Source organism: Malus domestica, chromosome 05 (genome assembly GCF_042453785.1).
Source record: "Malus domestica chromosome 05, GDT2T_hap1".
Lineage (NCBI taxonomy): Eukaryota > Viridiplantae > Streptophyta > Magnoliopsida > Rosales > Rosaceae > Malus > Malus domestica.
In genome coordinates, this window is record NC_091665.1 from 45,972,075 (window position 1) to 45,991,934 (window position 19,860).

At 37.4% G+C, this 19,860-nt stretch overlaps 3 protein-coding genes and 1 pseudogene across 12 annotated transcripts; 2 read left to right on the forward strand and 2 right to left on the reverse strand.

The window, feature by feature from the left end:
- Positions 1-8,247, forward strand: part of LOC103434458 (EH domain-containing protein 2-like) — a 54,578-nt pseudogene extending 46,331 nt beyond the window's left edge.
- Positions 4,859-7,165, reverse strand: LOC139196615 (uncharacterized). Its single transcript, XM_070822940.1, has 2 exons — positions 7,086-7,165; positions 4,859-6,540 (listed from the first exon to the last, which is right to left on the reverse strand). Exon 2 carries the CDS (start codon positions 6,527-6,529, stop codon positions 4,859-4,861), a length of 1,671 nt encoding a protein of 556 aa, XP_070679041.1. The 5' UTR covers positions 6,530-6,540; positions 7,086-7,165.
- Positions 8,248-8,906: 659 nt separating the features above from the next.
- Positions 8,907-16,118, forward strand: LOC103434453 (phosphatase IMPL1, chloroplastic-like). Of its 9 annotated transcripts, none has more exons than XR_011580916.1 (7): positions 11,299-11,770; positions 12,258-12,325; positions 12,976-13,064; positions 13,394-13,449; positions 14,230-14,343; positions 14,924-15,191; positions 15,618-16,118. XR_011580916.1 is itself a non-coding variant. In XM_070821590.1 (4 exons), exons 1-4 carry the CDS (start codon positions 9,134-9,136, stop codon positions 13,395-13,397), a joined length of 387 nt encoding a protein of 128 aa, XP_070677691.1. In that variant the 5' UTR covers positions 8,907-9,133; the 3' UTR covers positions 13,398-13,544. The 9 variants fall into 9 exon arrangements, 1 of the variants encoding a protein (XP_070677691.1); XR_011580915.1 differs by having other exon boundaries at positions 11,310-11,770; positions 13,394-14,083; XR_011580913.1 differs by lacking the exons at positions 14,924-15,191; positions 15,618-16,118 and adding an exon at positions 8,907-9,150 and having other exon boundaries at positions 11,473-11,770.
- On the reverse strand, positions 16,091-18,613 carry LOC103434454 (protein PHLOEM PROTEIN 2-LIKE A1-like). 2 transcript variants are annotated; one of them, XM_070820955.1, is made up of 5 exons: positions 18,425-18,613; positions 18,238-18,344; positions 17,165-17,350; positions 16,689-16,807; positions 16,091-16,603 (listed from the first exon to the last, which is right to left on the reverse strand). In XM_070820955.1, the coding sequence occupies exons 3-5, from the start codon at positions 17,318-17,320 to the stop codon at positions 16,234-16,236; spliced, it is 645 nt and encodes a 214-aa protein (XP_070677056.1). In that variant the 5' UTR covers positions 17,321-17,350; positions 18,238-18,344; positions 18,425-18,613; the 3' UTR covers positions 16,091-16,233.
- Between the last annotated feature and the right edge of the window lie 1,247 nt (positions 18,614-19,860).

Below are 19,860 nucleotides of genomic sequence, written 5' to 3' on the forward strand. Positions count from 1 at the left end.
AAACATGCCCAACCTTTACTCACATTTGAGAAAACACTCCCAACAAGATTGCTTGCTCCAAAATTGAAGAGGCACCGTCCTTCTAATCTCGAGAGCCAGACTCCCAACATGATTACTTTCTCAAAAATCGAAGAGACACTGCTCTCCGAATCTTAAGAGTCAGACTCCCAGCAGGATTGCTCTCTCAAAAATCGAAGAGGCACCGTTCTCCGAATCTTGAGAGCCAGATCCTCAACAGGATTGCTTGTTCGAAAACCAAAGAGGCACCGCTTTCTCAACTTCGAGAGCCAGATCTCCTTAGATAAAGCTTGTCTGTAATCTTCACACGCAACATCAGTTTTCCAGATACCACATACCACTTTTTCAAAGTGCTCTGACACACGTGAAGCTGGCAGCTCCCACTACCGTGTTATGACCAAGCAGGGTAAAGGAATATCATTATTACTTGTTGTTAGGGAAACTCCTATATATGTCGACATCCATCCTCAACGGACAGACAGACCTGCAAAAATGCTCAACCCTTCCTCATATCTGAGAGGGCACTCCCAACGAAGCCTCTCGAAATACTCAGCTTTCTTTCCCCCCGATAATACCTCTGCAAACAAGCTACACCAAAGCAAGAATATCTCATATCATCAGGGTTAAAAACAAGAGTATCCCATATCATACTTTTTCCCTGTCTTTTCCTTTAGCCTTGTTCTTACCTGCAAGACAAGGAGAAAGAGAGCAATCAGTCAGCACTTGGAATCAAGCTTCCAGTCAGGAACTGACTACCTGGAACCCTTACCTGATTACTTACCTGGCATTGCTCTCGAGTACTCATCTTCAACATCTTATGCTTCCAGAGAAGATACCACATCTGTCTGAGGAACAGATAGGGAAAGTGAAAAGGATACAAGGAAGCATGTGGAGACAAGCGTAATAGAACACGTGCCGATACATCCATTACTTTGTCAACAGCAAAAGTATCCCATATCAGCAGGGTCGAACGTACTCTAGATTTGATAAACTTGTTTTGACCCTCAAATTCTTCAGTCGGCCTTATACTCTGGAGGAAACCAGAAAATCCTCCAGCCCAGTTCAAGAATAAACCTGTGAAAAGTTACTTCTTCAAAAGCAAAAGTATCTCATATCATCTATTCTCATTTTCTTCTCTTTATCCTTCATGCTGCCTGCAAGATAGGGAGAATGAGAATAATCAGCTGGAACTCGAAATCAAACTTCTGATCTGGGACTGATTGAGCTCTGATTGCCTACCCTGTCTGTCACCTCTTTCAACAGATCCCCTAGCTCGGCGACTTGGAGGACTCCTACTACATGGTTTGTATCGCGCTTGACCAAGCCTGAAACTATAAGTAAGCTTCAAGTGAAATTGATACATTACCTTGTGCATCTCCACCAGTTAAAGATAACACCCCTGGATGGAGGAAGAGTACTTCCAGAGAAGATGCCACATCTACCTATGAGACAGATAAGGCAAGTGAAGATGAGAGCTTGAACCTATGTCATTTGTACTAAATCATTCACTTGTACTCACTAAAGGAGAGCTTGAACCTATGTACTTGTGTAAACCCTTCACAATTAATGAGAACTCCTCTACTCTGTGGACGTAGCCAATCTGGGTGAACCACGTACATCTTGTGTTTGCTTTCCTGTCTCTATCTATTTACATACTTATCCACACTAATGACCAGAGCAATCTAGCGAAGATCACAAACTTAATACTTTCTGTTGTACCAAAGTCCTCACTGATTGTGTGCATCAACAATCCTTAAGTCATTACCTTTTTGCGTTGGTAATGGATGAGTTAACAGGACATATTCAAGATGATATTCCCTGGTGTATGCTTTTCACAAACGATACAGTGTTGATGGATGAAACTCAGGATGAGTAAATGCGAAACTTAACCTTTGGAGAGAAGTGTTGGAATCTAAAGGTCTTCGCCTAAGCCGATCAAAGACAGAATATATGAAGTGCAAGTTCAGTGCAAATGGAGGCCAAAATGAGTTAGGGGTGAGGATCGAAGATCAGGAAATACCAAAGAGCGACTGTTTTCGCTACCTAGGATTTATCTTGCAAAAGAACGGAGAATTAGATGGAGATTTCAACCATAGAATACAAGCTGGATGGATGAAGTGGAAGAGTGCATCTGGCGTGTTGTGTGACTGTCGTAGGCCACTAAAGCTCAAGGGAAAATTTTATAGGACGGCAATAAGGTCGGCGATGCTGTATGGCACAAAATGTTGGGCGGTGAAGCATCAACAGGTACACAAAATGGGTTTGGACATGTGCAAAGAAGGCCTACTGACGCTCCGGTTCGAAGATGTGACTACGGGATAGAGGTTCAGGGCTGAAGGGGTAGAGGAAGACCTAGGAAAACTTTGGAAGAGACCTTAAGAAAAGACTTAGAGTACTTGGATCTAATGGAGGACATGACACAAAACCGAGCGCAATGGCGTTCTAGGATTCATATAGCCGACCCCACTTAGTGGGAAAAGGCTTTGTTGTTGTTGTTGTATCGTTGGTGAGTGGATTTCTATATGTTTGGATGTATATCGTCCAAAGTGTGTTGGGGAATCAAATATCCTTTTGCTCTTCTTTGCACTGTTTCGTTTAGATACTACATTTGCTAAATCTATGGCTGATTTATTTCTTTGCAGACTAATAGTGATTTTGATTCTAAACCCATGGTCATGCTTGTGGGTCAGTATTCAACTGGGAAAACAACATTTATTAAACATTTGTTACGATGCAACTATCCAGGTTGGTTAAGTTATCTCTATTTTATTTTTGAAATTATTAGTTGACAACCTCAGCGTTGAAGGGTTTAACATTCGTTTGTTGGAACAGGAGCTCACATTGGACCAGAACCTACTACAGATAGATTCGTTGTACTGATGGTATAATTGCTAATCACCTGGTTTCCTTCTAAAAAGTTTATCGAGTTTATTTCTTTACTTTCTGAGGTTTATATTGTATGTTAAATGTTTTTTGGTAATTCTAATTGTTGATTGCAATTCTGTTCTCAGTCTGGACCTGATGAGAGGAGTATTCCTGGAAATACTATAGTTGTTCATGCAGACCTGCCTTCCAGTGATCTAACAACTTTCGGAGGTGCATTTTTATCAAAATTTGAGTGTTCACAAATGCCACATCCAGTGAGTTTTGAACTCTTTATAATCTTCTATTTATATAGCATTTCTGCTGATTTTGTCACCATAATCTTCCTCTTGGATTGTGTTAATCTTCCTTTTCCTATGGTTATAGTTGCTAAATGAAATTACATTTGTAGACACCCCTGGAGTTCTATCTGAAGAAAAGCAACGAACAAGGGAGCTACGATTTCACTGTTGCTATATCATGGTTTGCAGCAAAATGTGATGTCATTCTTCTTCTGTTTAATCCTCATACGCTCGACATCAGCGATGAATTTAAACGTGTAATTTCATCTCTGCATGGTCATGATGACAAGATTCGAGTGGTCTTGAATAAAGCTGATCAAGTTGATACTCAACAAGTGAGATGTACCTCGCGTTTATATTGCCTATTATACTTTTTGTTGAAAGAAATTTTCAAGTTCTTAACTTTTTGTCTACATACTGAAGCTGATGAGAGTTTATGGGGCATTGATGTGGTCGCTTGGAAAAGTTGTGAATATTCCAGAGGTTGTGCGTGTTTATATCGGGCAGGCTTTCTTTTTCCAAAGTGGTTAATCCTTTGGGATTGGATGCATAATTGATTTGATCGAATATTGTTATTTCTTCATGGCTTTGCAGCTCATTCAATGATAAGCCTGTCAACGAAGGAATTGTTGGTCCTATCGGCAAAGAACTGTTTGAAAAAGAACAAGATGACCTCCTATCAGATCTGGTTGATATACCTAAGAAAGCATGTGATCGCCGGGTAAGATTCTGTCTCATTTCGATCTTTCTTGATTTTGTTTTGGTTGATAGACGAAAGAAGACTTGGTTGCTCTTCCTGTTTGCATTCCGTTTAATTCCCTTCACCTATATACAGTGGCGGATCCAGGAATCTTACCCCAAGGGGTCGCAGTGTAAAAGTTCAAATAAAAATTTAGGATGGAAAAACATATTGAAAATGAAATCATAGTACTTTCATTCATAATTCATAATGGAAACAATATTACAAACTATAATTGTCCACGACGAGGTTTCATATTTTGAAAACGAAGCATTATAGCTTCATTTTCAATACAAGCAAAAATATCTCTCTCAATATAAACAAGCAAGCTATCACTCAACCATTGATCTCCCATTTTGTTCCTAAGTGGACCCTTAACAATATTCATGACAGAAAATGCTCTCTCCACTGAAGCAGTTGCAACTGGTAAAACTAAAGACAATGTAATGAGCAAATATACATAATTGAATACTTGATGCATCCTTGTCTCCACCATTTTTTTTGCAAGATCACCAATCCCTTCCAATTGAGAGAAATCACTACTGGAACACACATAATGAATATAAATCTCAAGTTGATCTTCAAGTGCCAAACGATCTTCATCCGAAAAGTCTTGAGGATAAAATTGAGCAAGACGAAGTAACTTTGGTTTATCAAAAGCTACAAATGAATCCTTCGGACTCAAACATGCCATACAAATAAGCAACTCGGTATTTACCTCATTAAAGCGATCCTCTAACTCCGTAATTTGCTCATCAATGACATAAATAAAGAGCTCCACACGATAATGATGACGATTTGTCTTTATTGGAGCATAACGCCTTGACCTCCCTGGAAGTATAAATGCCTCTTCCATGTTAGGAACATCAATATGATGTTTTTCACAAAAAGAAGATACTTCATCAACCAATGCATCGAACCCATTATTCCTCATCCACTATAGCTTTTCCTTGCATGATTTCACTAAAGCCATTGCATTCACAATTTCTTGATCTTTCCTTTGCAATGCTTGTGACAAATCATTTGTGAGTCCCAATATGACTTTCATCAAGAAAAGGTGAAACACAAACTCAAAAGTAAGTATCACTCTCATTAACGTATTTGCTTCACCCGCACTTTCATTGGGATTATCATCAATAACCATTTGAAGCACATGAACCACGGATGAAAACATAGAAATGATGCTAATCAAGGTACCATAGTGTGAGTTCCATCGTGTGTCACCGGCACGTTTGAGACTTGTTTCTTGATTTAAGCCTCGCCCCGTTATAAGACAATCATTTTCAAAAGCTATCACAAGCTCTTCTTGAAGTTGCCCTCTAAGTGAATCACGCCGCTTACAAGATGCTCCAACATGATTAACTACATTATTAGCCGTTGCAAAAAAAGAGGCAATGTCTATATTATTCTTTGCTACGGCAACAAGAGCTAGTTGAAGTTGATGAGCAAAGCAATGAACATAATATGCACAAGGTTGTTCTCTCAATATCTTTGTTTTAAGGCCATTCAACTCACCTCTCATATTGCTAGCACCATCATAACCTTGTCCTCGTAGCTTGGAAATGCTCAAACCGTAGCGAGAAAACAATGTGTCAATAGCATCCTTTAGTGAACTTGAAGTAGTGTCGGTAACATGTTGGATACCCACAAATCTTTCAATTACATGCCCGTTGTCATCCACATAACGCAACACCATAGCCATTTGCTCTTTCACAGACACATCACGTGCTTCATCCACCAATATTGAAAAGAATTTATCTTTTAGACCATCCATGATAGCATCAAGTGTTTCAAGGGCACATGAATTCACAATTTCTTTTTGAATGGAAGGAGCTAGTAATTTGAGATTCCCCGGAGCATTTTCCATCACAACTTCTCTAACTTTATCATTATTATCTGCAAGGAATTGCAATAACTCCAAGTAATTTCCCCTATTGCTTGAAGTGGCACTTTCATCATGGCCACGAAAAGGAAGACCTTGTCGCAATAAAAACTTAGTGCACTTGATTGAAGCAATCAAGCATGTGCGATAAGCCTTACGAGTTTGGTCAGAGTGTTTGCTCACTGCCGTTTCAATATGTGTAGCTTGATTCATCAAATTTGTAGCAGCTTCTCTAGCCTTATTATGAACACTCCCAACCGGTCCAACATGCATCTTAAATCTTTCTCTCCCTTTCTTCCAATTCTTAAATCCATCTCCAGTGAAAGCTTCACTACCCACTTGTTCAAAATTGGTTTTAAAGAGATAGCAATAGAGACAAAATGCCGCATCTTTAGATACACTATACTCCAACCAATCAAACTCATCAAACCATTGGGGAATGAAGCGTCGATTAATTCCCGACATATTAGTTATTGGGAAATTATGACATCTAGGTTGACAAGGTCCTTTTTGTAGATATAATCTTCGGACCTCATCTCTCATATTAGCGTCATAATCTATTATTCGAGTTCTTAATCCAGGATCCGCTTGAAGATTACCCAAAACATCATCTAACTGACTTTGTCTTGAACTTGGAGTTCTTGAACTACCAACAGTATTTGAACTATCAACATTATTCGAACTACCCGAACCCGATGATGACTTTCTCTTAAAAAACCGTTCCATAATAATGCTTGCTACATATACAAAATATTCAAAATAAATACTCACAATATAAACAAACCATAAACATAATCAAAATAAATATGAATTGGATTTTCAATTAAATTAAATATCTCATCTTGCATTCTAATTTCTACATATACAAAATAATGAAAATAAAAACTCACAATATAAACAAACCATCAATATAATCAAAATAAATATGAATTGAATTTCAATTAAATTAAATATATTCTACATATACAAAATATTCAAAATAAATACTCACACAATATAAACAAACCATAAACATAATCAAAATAAATATGAATTGGATTTCAATTAAATTAAATATCTCATCTTGCATTCTACATCTACAAAATAATGAAAATAAAAAATCACAATATAAACAAACCATCAATAAAACCAAACCAATAAAAACTCACAATATAAACAAATCATCAATATAAACAAACCATCAATAAAAACTCACAATAAAAACTCACAAAATAAATATGAATTGAATTTCAATTAATTAAATATATTCTACATATACAAAATATTCAAAATAAATACTCACATCACAATATAAAAACCAAGGGAGGAGATGGAGTTGGAGCCGCCAGCAGAGGAGCAGCAAGGGAGGAGATGGAGTTCACGTTGAGGGTTTGGGGGCAGCAGCAGCAAGGGAGGAGAGGAGTTGAGGATTTGGGGGTATTGAGTTAGGGTTGAAGGATGAAAAATTGGGGCTTTTAATTGTATAGGGGTTGGGTAGGAAAGGCTGGGATGGGGGGGGGGGACACGGTGGGAATTAAAATTTTTTTTTTTTTTTCGGCCTGGCCCAAAACGACGTCGTTTTGGCCAGGTCATTTAAAAAAATTTCCTGGGCCAAAACGACGCCGTTTTGCCCGTATGTTTTGAAAAAAAAGAAGCGCGCAGCTTCTTCTTCCTCTTCCTGCAGTGCCGAGCTTCGTTCAGGATTTTTGTCGAACACTTGGCGTGCGACTCCGACCCCGACGACCCCGACGACCCCAGCTCCAAGAGGTCGCGTATGGGAGCTTCAAGGTTGTTTCCATGGTTTCCAAGGGGTCGTGCGACCCCGACGACCCCACTGTGGATCCGCCCCTGCCTATATATGTCGTATATTGCAGATCAATGAATTTGTAAAACGTGCTAGAGCTGCTAAGATTCATGCCTACATAATGAGTCATCTGAAGAAGGAGATGCCTACTATGATGAGAAAATCTAAGGCTCAGCGAAAACTCATCGACAACCTCGAATAGGAATTTGCAAAGGTTTATCGATTCTTAAGCAACACTCTTTGATCTTTACACCTATATCTAGCAGGCATGATTACTCTTGTTAATTTTTCCAAAAACAGGTTCAGAGGGACTTTCATTTACCAGCCGGCGACTTTCCAGACGTGGAGCACTTCCGGGAGGTGTTGGGCGGCTATAACATCGATAAATTCGACAAGTTGAAGCCGAAAATGATTCAAGCTGTGGATGACATGCTTGGCTATGACATCCCTGAGCTTTTAAAGAAATTCAGAAATCCCTACAATTGATAGTGTTACAATTTTTGGTATATGCCATGATACAATCAAGATTTATAGAGATTAATATTTGATTGTTGGAGTTTATCTTTAGTCGAATACTTTTGAGACTTGCATTGTCCATGGGCATGTAAGAGATGATTTTGAGCTTAATAATCAAAGTTTTAGCTTTTCTTAAGCTAAATAACGATGTTTGTGCTACCCTTACTAAGAGAGTTATGCATTATTAGCTTGAAATATTGTTGGAGATATTTTAGGTGCACGTAAAGTTTTTTACAATTAAGGTTGATGAAGCGACAGTTCGTATTTAGATAACTCTATTTTGATCAAAATGTCGTCTATTTATAGATTCTTCATATTGTGATTTTTGAAAAACAATATTTTACTTTAAATTAATTTAAATTGTAAAAAGAATGATTCAAACTTGAATGCATAATAAGAGGTGTTAATGCTATAACCAACATAACTATTGCCGTACTAGTGTCAATTTTATTCCCAAGCAATGACAAAGTATTTATGTGAAATTCCATCCCCGAAATTTCATTATTCATTACGTATCTCGTTATTACAAACGACTGAGTTCAGGCGTAGTGAAAAATTGGAACGTGGAACCCGAAAGATTTTACAAAACAAGTACCAATCATTTTATTCAAAGTAGAAAGAAAAGATAATACCACTAAATATAAAATATTATTGATAGAATAAAATATTAATAAAACAAGAAAGAGGGGAAGGGTGGGGAACCATCGAGAAAAAGAAAGGGAAAACAGGAGACGGGGAATGGGCGTGGGAAAAAAAGAAGGGGAGGGGGGAGAGGCCATTGTCTTCTTCTTCCTCCTTTACTCACTTCACCCCTTGTAAACTATTTTCATCATAACTTCCTCATACGATAATGAAATCACACAAGGCTGGAAGTTATATTTTTGTAGTAAAGTTGTCTTCAATCTGATACTATACCCACCCTTTGAAAACCGGTGTACAAAGAAAATGAGGTCCAAATGTATTGACGTTTTCTGGCGACTTTTCTCTGATTTCGGTTCACCCCTTTAAGTGAAGATAATGATTCTTTCCTCATGGGCTCTCCTCTAGCGTAAGTTTTTCCCAAGGTGTTAACTTTCAGTTTTGGGATCTGTTCTTGATTTCGAATTTCAAATTGGTATTATGTATGAATATTTGAGATGATACTTAGTTGTATTGTTTAGGAGTTGAAACAGAACTGGGCAATAAGGATTGGTTGCATATTTAGGGAAGAACCTTGAAATCCTAACCTCGATTTGGTTCTCTTTAGAAATGTAAGAATTGGGTTTCTTTTATAAGTATTAATGTTATTCCATAATCGAAGCCAAATACATTTGAATATTTTAGGTGCCATATTTGTCCTACCCTTGAAGAACATTGCTGAATTTGTATGTGTTGTAGCCTAGGTTTGTGTTTGTGTAGATAATTAGAGTTCTAAAACTATTGAGCGGTTCTATATTTTCCATGACATTGTCAGATGCTGATGCTAAATACTTGATTGGACAATGCTATTACTAGAGTAGTATATGACTCTTGGTTTTGGCCATTGATATATTGGTGGTTCTTTATTCTTTCTTTCAGCAGATGAAGAGTTAATACTACTAGGAATTTATATTTTTATTTTGAGGCACTTGAATAAACAGTATGGTTTTCTATGTTAATTATTAAGAATCATTGATATGGTTTGATAGATCCAATTTGGTGTGATTACTATTCAATTAAGTACTTCACCTTTATACGTATCATGTTGTTTGCCTAAGTGGTAGAATGATGTCCCATTAGACATAATTATCTATACGCATGCTTATACTGAAACCAAAATCAAGTTGATTCACGTTCTGAAGTTATATGTATATGTCTCATATGTGTAGACAAGCTGTACAAAGAAAGCATCCAGTTTTTAGTAGTTATTCTGATTACATGTATGTAGTAATGTCTTGTTATAGTGATCGGAGTTATTGAATTGGTGAACTACGAATGGCTTGATCCCTATTGAGGGTACGTAGGCACTCTAACGGGGAGGTTAAATGCAGCCATAAAGTATAAGAAAAATTATCACGCCATACAAAGCTTGAGTTGTGCATTGTCCATATCCCGGAGGCGGGGTATGGGAGTTATGCGGGTATTTGATGACGTCACGTGTCGATCCTAGACGTATGTCGGGATCAGGGCGTGACAATTTATCACTAAATGATAATTACCCATAGACCTGTTTTTTAACAAACATTAGGGGTAATGGGTTAAATTGTTAGCTGTTAGGGGGAAGAAGGATCGGTGGGGATCAGTGACTATACAACAGCACTAAAATATATATAAATGATTATTTTTCGCTACTGTGGTGAAGTGTCATCTGCAACCAAATACCATTCTAGCACACATATGCATTTTCTCTTGGAAGATATACCATTTCTCCTTCAGACTTATACAAAACTCATGCAAACCTATCAGTTAGAGACAGGTGGCATACTGCCCTACTCTTCCACATCTCTCTCGATTTTCGATCGTCGGGTTGAATGAACTAAAGGAGATCAATGGCTAAAAATCAACAAGTTTGTGTGGAAAATGAAAATAGGTGTGTAAATTGCAATCTCTTAAGTGGCCCTTTATTATAGTGGTAAAAATGTGTTGTGCCATTGTATGACGGCGTGGGTTCAAATCCCGTCAATGGCGAATTTGATTATCACCAAAGGTGAATTTGAACCATATTATTGCTAAATCATTGTGAGGTTTAGCTCACTCCCTCAGTCTTTCATCCTTTAGTGTAGATAATATCGTTTGTTAAAAAAATAGCAATCTCCTTTCTTTTACTCTTTTTTCCTCAAACTCATATGTTTTATCTTATTCAATTAAATATTTGTAGGACTCCATCTTCAAAACAAATCACTCAAAAAAAACTAGGGTCCATACAACAAAATGTTTAAAAAATAAAATGACATCAATTTTTCTCATATGTCAAAATTGGTAGACTTGGCAGCACACAGTATGTATGCCAATCCACGTAGGATTGACATATCAATTATAGCTTTTATTTAAGGTCAGCACTACCGAATTTTCTCAAGATTAAAAGCCTCACACTAAAAATGAGAAGAATTCTCAACATTGAGAGAAAGACACTCACTCGGAGAGAAAATTCATATGTTTAACTTCTTTGGAAATATATTTTAAGAGTGAAAACTGAAATCTGCTCAAATAAAAAACCGAGGTTAAAGTTTTTTTTTCTAGGAGTAAATTATGAAGAAAATGGGATGAACAAGTGTCCGAAGTGTTTGGAGCACAAAATGTTGCTTCCACCTTCATCACCCGATACCATTTAGCAAATTTCGTGGCAGAAACACAGTGCAAAATAATACTGAGGAAAATTACCAACACATTTTCATTCAGTTCAAATGGGCAGGTCCCTGATTTTCTCCCCAAACCTTCCTCTCAGAATTTCTCAAATACCAAGATCAAATTTACCGCCCAATCGACCAGATTACTCACTTTTACTGAATTCAAAGCAAAAATTGCAACATGGGCTTCAAAGATTTGGACTTTCGATTGCCAAACCGACGAGAAGTCTCTGCACAAAGGCTGTGTTCTCTGAAATTCCAAACCCGGAGCTGTATGTGAAAGTTGGGGCCAAATCAACTGGACCAATTCCAATTGGTCAGCTCGTTGGAGTGGTAGAGAAGGCCGCTAAGACTGGCGCTGAGGTTGCTCTTTAGCTCTGTTTTTGTAATTCTTTGAATGTGCCAGCATTGTGTAAATTCTGTAATTTGAATAAGAACCCAGATGGAATTTGCATTTGTTTCTTGGGGGATTGCTTGAATTTTATTGTTTTTAATCCTGTTCAGTATGTTAATTTGATTTTGGAAGCATTGTTGGCTTTTGATCATGCCTTTGTTTGCTCTGAGAGTGTCTTATTCTACTCCGGTAACGTCTTTTTCCCGTTAAATATATGTTTAGGGAATAAAAGTTGTTAAATTTCATCCTAATAGGAGTTAGCAACTAATAGTCAAAATATTTTTACAAAAAAGAGGTACTAAAGGAGAAAAACATTGCCGGTGTAATATATGATGACATTGTTTTGTTGCTAGAGAGTATGTTGATTCAACGCCTTAGGTGTAGTACTTGCCGTTTTGTCCATTACTGAATCATCATGAATTCCTTATAGCTTATGTTATTTGCGTCACTTTTCAGGTTGTGATGGATGCTGTTAATAAGCCTCGGGATATCACCTATAAAGGACTAACAGACTTGGTCACTAAGTAAGAACTGAATTGACATGCTTTCACTAGTTTTGTATGTTTTGATGCTTCAATTGACTTGTAGTGATAACACTTTCTAGAATAGACTAGAGTAGAGGTTGAAACTTACATGTAAAGGTTGAACCTTTTACAAGCAAGATACACTAATCATGAAGGAACTTCTAAGTATCACCTTATTCTTGGAGAGGAGGTGGAATAACTGGAGATGCATCATCTGATTATATGTGGTGCATTGATCATTTAGGTTAGTATCTTCTAAGGGGCAGTATAGGTATGCTTGTGCATATTGGGTTTTTCAAGACCACCAAGTATGATATGGTTCATGATAGTGGTGTGTTTCAGAACATGATTTACTGTAAATCAGTTACCAGGTTGTTTCAGCCATCGTAATTCTTGCCTCAATACTTTTGACTCATACTTTTTCATAACAAATTGTTGCAGTGTAAATATTATGATTTTGTATATAGACGGCAGTTCATATACTTAATACATACATGAATGTTTAGAGATGAACTTTCTAATGACAGATATGAAATTGGAAAGAGCTATTAGGGTGGTAGCTGGATTGTCGTTTTATATCCAGATACCTTTAATAAGAATAGCCTGAAAATTCTTAGTTTTGTCTTATCTAACCTCTGATATCTTCGTAGATGGAACAACAAATTTTGCACATGGTTATTCTAGCTTTGCAGTTTCTGTTGGAGTTTTATTTCGAGGAAGACCTGTTGCTGCTGCAGTGGTACTGATCACATATAGTAGATTTTATTTGACATGTTGCTTGCATGATTGCATGATATGTTAAGATGTCTATTTGATTTTCTAGTACTTCCCTTCTCATGTGGGCCTCATTATTAGAGTCAAGAGTGTCTTCAACTTATATTGCAAGGTTGCGATGTGATGATTTGAGCTCAGGATCTCTTACTCTGTTACCATGATAAATATTATTTATTTACCATTGTTTTCAAAAGCTCGAACTGTTAGGATGTGGACCAAAAATCATCTATTACTATAACGTCTATGACTGACATAGTGGAAATTAACATGTTGGTTTTCTGTTTATATTTTCAGATAGAGTTCGTTGGGGGCCCTGTGTTGGAATACCCGCATTTTTTCTGCTAGTGCTTGTATGGAAGTTCTTCCTAAATAGTTGCCTTAGTCTTAATTGATTTTGTAATTGTACTAATGATGTTGAGCTCAATCGATAATCTGTGTTATGATAGGAGGGGGAGCATTTTGTAATGGCCAAAGAATTCACGTGAGCCAAACTGATGAGCTTAATATTCCTTTTATTAGAAGAAAAAGAATTTTGAAATCTATAACTATGTCGAATCGTGTTACTTTAGGTCGATGACTAAGTCTGATCTTATTTGATGTTAGAATATTTGCAGTGGTATATTGATTAACACTTACTGCTATTCCTTTGTACTAGAATGCAATAAATAAAGGTACAAAACCATAACATACCTTAGGCTGTGATTATCTTTACCCAATTTTCTTCAGAAATTCCAACCACCACCAGAATGTTAGGCATAAAGGTAGTAAGTTAGAAACTAGAAAAGGTATTAGAGAGAAAGATGAGCTATCTCATGTGTATCGCTTACTGTATAAAGGAGAAACCATTTTATATTTTATTTAGGCTCATACTCTTCCATATTTGAGGTGGGACGATCTCTTCTTGTTACTGGATTTGGTTATGAACAAGATGATGTGTGGATCACCAACATAGAGTTATTTAAAGAGTTCACCTACATCAGAAGGGTAATAGCCTTTCGTTTTAGTGCTAAGCAATTTTTATTTGAGCTTTAGCTTTGGGATTAATTAACTTCCTATTCCCTCTCTCTCTTCATGTTTGTGACTTGAACTCTTTTTTCCCCATGGTATTTTCCCTACATCGTAATGTTTAGGGTGTAAGCAGGCTCAGTGCAGCTGCGGTAGACATGTGCCATGTAGCTCTTTGGATTGTAGAAGCCCACTGGGAATATCGACTAAAGCCATGGGATACAGCAGCTGGTGTTTTGGTAATGTTTTGTCTTCTCATAAATGCATTTGTTTGGTGTTTGTGGAATAGTAATATTTGGAAGTCTATTGTTATAACACTCAATTGAATACGTTCTTGTTTTGGGTTTGTGGAAACATAATACATCGGCAGAGATTTTTGTTTTATATCTCTCAATTTTTTTTTTTTTTTCCTAAAGCAATTTGGTCTGATTTTTTATTTGCATTATATGACATATTGTTCAGGTTTTTCTTTTCGATTTTGTTTTTACTTTGTTACGAGACCCTAAATAATCATTGATACTTTCTTATACATGGGTTAGTTCTTTTTATTTTTCCTAGTTGAATACCTGGAAAGAGTTGTGATAACTCAAAAGTATACATCGGAAATCGAGCACATAACAAAATAATGCATCAATTGACAGTTTGGTTTCAGTATGAACAATTTACACGGGAAGAATATACAAATAATAGACTTTCTGTCATTAGAAATATCCTTTACGTTTTTATGGCAAGTGTTTGGAAGTGTTGCTTCGGACAACCTCTTGTGACAAGATGCTTGAACTGATGCATGAAAATTATAGTTCACTTTTCTCTCTGCAGAATCGTGGCATCCAGAAGTGTGATTTAAAGAATTCATAGAATTTGGTATGGCAATTCATAGAACTTGGGAGCAGCCTCTCCATAAAATGGGGGTAAGGCTAGCCGACATTCACCTCTCCCAGACCCTGCGTAAAGCGGGAGCCTTGTGCACTGGGTACGACCTTTTTTAGTTGAAGAGGCTGGAGTAAAGGTTACATGCATGGATGGCGGAAAATTCTCTGTATTTGAAAGATCTATCTTGGTATCGAACTGTGTGCTGCATGGCAAGGTTAGTCTTCTGCTTTATCCAGAATCTAATTACAAAACCTTACGTGTTAAGATCGAACTACGGTTATAGAATGCAAGATCTTAACTCTTCATTGCCTTTCTGTTACTACCACTAATCTTGTTCACTAGTTATATAACCATTTACGAAGAGTCAAAGGTCAATTCAGTTTCCCTAACTTGATGTATGTTTCTACCGATGAAGTGGCAAGCTTTCCTTTACCTTTCCATATTTTTCCTCAAATTTTTGTGTTAGGTTAGGTCGGGGGGTGGGTGGGAGGTGAGTAGAGCAGATGTTTACTGTAAGTCCGTAACAGAGCTTTTAGTAGTGCTATAGTTTCCTGTAAAAGACGCAGTAGATTGTAATCATATTAAATGCACTAGTGGTTTTAAAGAAATAATTCTAGAATTTAATTTTTGTAAAATGCAGCTCTTAGAGAAGGTTGCACCTGCAACAGAGAAATTGAAGAGCAAAGGAATTAATTTCTCATCATGGTAGTGGTACAAGCCCGAAGATTACACAAGAGACATTTGATGCGCCTGAAAGTTCATTTTTTCTTTGTTTTTGCCAATGGTGCTGAGAAGATATCTTCCACAGGAAGGTGGTCTCTCATTGTTTCATTGGTGACTTTCGCTGTAACGTGCATTTCAAGCGCGTGATATATATGTTATATCTCAACATGTCTTCCTTTACTGATATGAATATTGCTTTAGGGGTTTTAGTACAGCATAGCATGTTTTCCTATGTTGCTTTAGGCAAGTGGAATAGGTGTGAATTGCTGTAATTCAGAAATAATCGTCGATAATGATCATGGATCGATCTTTATCGTCAAGAAATTGGTCCTATGTGGAATCACTACTCTTTCTTTACCGAAGCAGAAAGAAAAATGTGAATTTGGGCAGTAGTTAAAAGCGTATCATCCTTCCATTATTATTCTGTTCCCATCATTTCTTACATACGCACTTGTCTTATTTCTGCTTTAAAAAAATGAAAATCAGAACGTTATTTCTCTGCTCGTAAGGGAAGTTGCTGGGTACTCTGCAACTTATTTAGGAGTAATGTCGACACCCTTGATAACAAGCCCTTTCTTCCATTTCCCAACAGTTTGACGGAGCATAAAATACATCCGGCCAGATTGCCCAGGCGATGTTGTAAATTCGGCAACTCGGACATAACTCCACCATCTTCCTTTTGTCCTCAGATCAAGTGTAGAGTTTCTCGGGACAATCTGCAGGTTCTGAGGGGGAGTGACGCTGAATTCGACTTTATCTTCCCATCCATATTTTGGGTCCTTCATCATGATTATATATGAAACTTCATACACAGTTCCGGGTGTCAGGTATGCGGTCTCAAAATCCCCTTTCACTTCTAGCGATAATACATCTAACAGTTCAGCAGCATCAACGTAGACAGAACTGCAATTAAACCCTAAGTTAGGACCGATTACTATATAGCAGTAACCAATATCAATTGTGATATACGGATTCAAGTTTTCGGTACCTGGCTGCGTACACGGGGTTCCAGCGCCAGTAACGATCGTCTTCACCGAAAGTGATTGTGAGAGCTCTTGCATACAGCACAAAACAGTTGTTGCCCTCCCTATCAACCCAATACCTTTTCTAATAATAGTCAAGAAAATAATGGGATAAACATGATTGTTGATATTTCAAGCTGTAGTAAGAGTTCATCTTTTAATATATTTAAAAGACAATGATTTCCGCACACCCGTTTTCTTCTGTTGCACACCCTGTTTATTTCTGCCCTTTAATTGATTCTCCTTTTGTTTATACAAATATTCAAATGCAATAAACAAACACGTGTGTCCAGACGGAGAAAATGAGTGTGCTGAACTTCAGTAAGAATTAGAACAATTTCACATTTCTGAAGCATGTTTGATAATTTCACACGAAAACTGAAAAACAAAGAGCCGGAAATTCTTTTTAAAATTGTCAGAAAGTTAAATGCATGGATTTCACCTTTTTCGGTTGGTCGAAAATTCCTGGATATTTGACCTTCGAAGGGACTTTTGCAGGTGAGGACGAGTCGTTACTTGCGCCAAAATCTTTCAGAATGTCTTCATACTTATGTGGGAATGACCGCTTTTCCTCTTGCGCTTTAGCATCAGTAGCCATCCTTCGTGCAGTTATTCAATCATGTTTTAACTATATATACATAGGAAGACAGGGCTAAGCCAGTCATTTCCACAAGTCCCCGCAACTTGCGGATGAGGATAAGAAAGATGCCTTGCGTTGCTAACCTTTAATTCTTTAAAATGTAGATATCAAGCATGAATTCTTTTTATTTTACTTTGGAATCTCTTCCATGTGGGAAAGCACAATATTGGAAAGCACTTTCGAAAAAACCTTTTATTCCATATGCTAAAGCTTTTGTTTGTTGATCATATATATTTCATTATGCAAATAGAATTCATTTTCATAAAATGCAGAAGAAAGATGACTTGCGTTGCGAACCTTTTATTCTATGAAATATATATATGCCTTTTCTTCCATATGCTAAAGCTTTTGTTTGTTGATCGAATATATTTCATTATGCAGAAGAATAGCATTCATTCTCAGATAATGCAGAAGAAAGATGCCTTGCGTTGCGAACCTTTTATTCTATAAAATGTAGATATCAAGCATGAATTCCTTTTATTTTACTTTGGAATTTCGACCATGTGGGAAAGCATTAGATTGGAAAGCACTTTCGAAAAAGCCTTTTATTCCATATGCTAAAGCTTTTGTTTGTCGATCATATATACTCCATTATGCAAAAGAATAGCATTCATTCTCAGATAATGCATCATACCCAAGGTCTAAAATATCGATATTATCAGTGATATTTCGCCGATAATATCGTTTTTGTGAGAGAGCGATATTTTAACACGTATCCACTTAATTATCGCTAAAATATCGTGATAATATCGCTCTAACAGAAGAACAGAGAAGAACGCCAGAGCTTCTACAGCTCCGGCCGACTGCAAACTACCACCCTAGACCCCGATCTAGGTACCAAACGAAAGCACAAGGCGAGAGGATTGCGTTTATACCTTCTGTTTGCCGTGAAATGACCTGTGGTGGTCGAAAAACCTCTCGACACCCACGGCCTCGCCGGAGATGGGTGTGCCTATTCCCGAGCCGATTTCGTCCCAAAAACCTTGGAAAAACACAAGATAGAACTTAAAATTTACATCTAAGCTTCAATCTAGTACAGAAAGAGGTAAACCCGAAGCTTACCTAACCGGAGAAATTCAAGAAACTCGTCGGAGGGTTCCTGCGTTCGCCGAGTTGCAGAGACGAGAATAAGAGGGAGAAAGACGAGGTTGCTGATGACGATGGGTGTTTTCCTCGAGCAGGTGCGATGGTGTGCGTATGTGTATGTGGGTCTCGGTGCAGAGAGAAATGAGAGAGATGAGAGTTTTGAGAGAGAAAGAGAGAGAGAAATAATGCAGAAAAGAAAGAAGAAGAAAAAAGGGGTTGCGGGGTCGAGGACAGAAAGAGAAGAATAAGGATTGTTGCTCGCTTCCCCGCGAGCTTCCTTTGCTTCGTGGAGCCGGTTGGTTCGGTGGTCCCTAGAGGATGATGAGGCTTTCTTTTTCATCACTTTTTGGGTTCTTGCAGGTATGACCTTTTGCGATGGCGGTAGGCCTTGGATATGTGCAGGAGGAGTTGCAATGGCAGTGGTGCTGAGGTTCATCGCTGTTGACTTTTCTGGCGGTGGCTGCTGTAGGCGAATGAGGAGTAGGGTTTTCTGTATTCTGTTTTTATGTGGGCTGGGCTCCAAAGCTGGCTTTGAACCTTGTCCTTAGTGTTGTGTGGGCCTGCTTTTTGTTTTAATATTGTATCTTGGCCCTTGTTTGTACTTACTTTTAGTTGGTAATGAATGTTTACCAGTTGTCCAAAAAAAAGGATTGTTGGGGTGCTGCCACGTGGCAGTTTGAGAGAAAAGAGAATCTTAAATGTAGATCTGGATTGGGTAATGGAAATTAGGACTAAATTGATAGATTCCATAAATATTTGGGGAAATATGGGCAGTTTGAGAGAGAAAAGAATCTTAAGTTTATGACTAACTATGCGCATGGGTTAACTATCATTTAACCCCTAAACTATTGCTGATAACTAATTCATTATATATAAATGATTATGGTGTGTCTAAACTTCTTTCATTAATTACTACATATTTTCTACACTCACAATGTTTGTCAGCTCGCTATATAATCAACTTAAATCAGTTAAATCCATCATGCAATGCATTTCCTTCCAATTTTATGTGATAAACTAATAGATAATTGACTAAATAAACATCCGGCAAAGTTTCAATAAAAATTTCCAAGTTTTTCTTACAATTTCCGTGGTTTTTATTCAATTTTTATCGATATCGATAATATCCCGATATTTCCATCGAAATTTTCGTGTTTTTGGACTACCGATATTTCCGATATCATCGATATTTTATACATTGATCATACCCTATATATTATTCTCAGCTTATAAAGTAATATTTGAATTTGCAAGTGATTACTATAAGTCTGCAACAGAGCTCTGAATAGTGCTACATCAGTAAATAGTTGTATTAGTAAACTACAACAAGTACAAGTTAGTTAGAAATTATTCCATCCCAATTTTGTAGCACATCAAAAAGTAAAGTTTATTTCACAACCCATAGGCCCCAA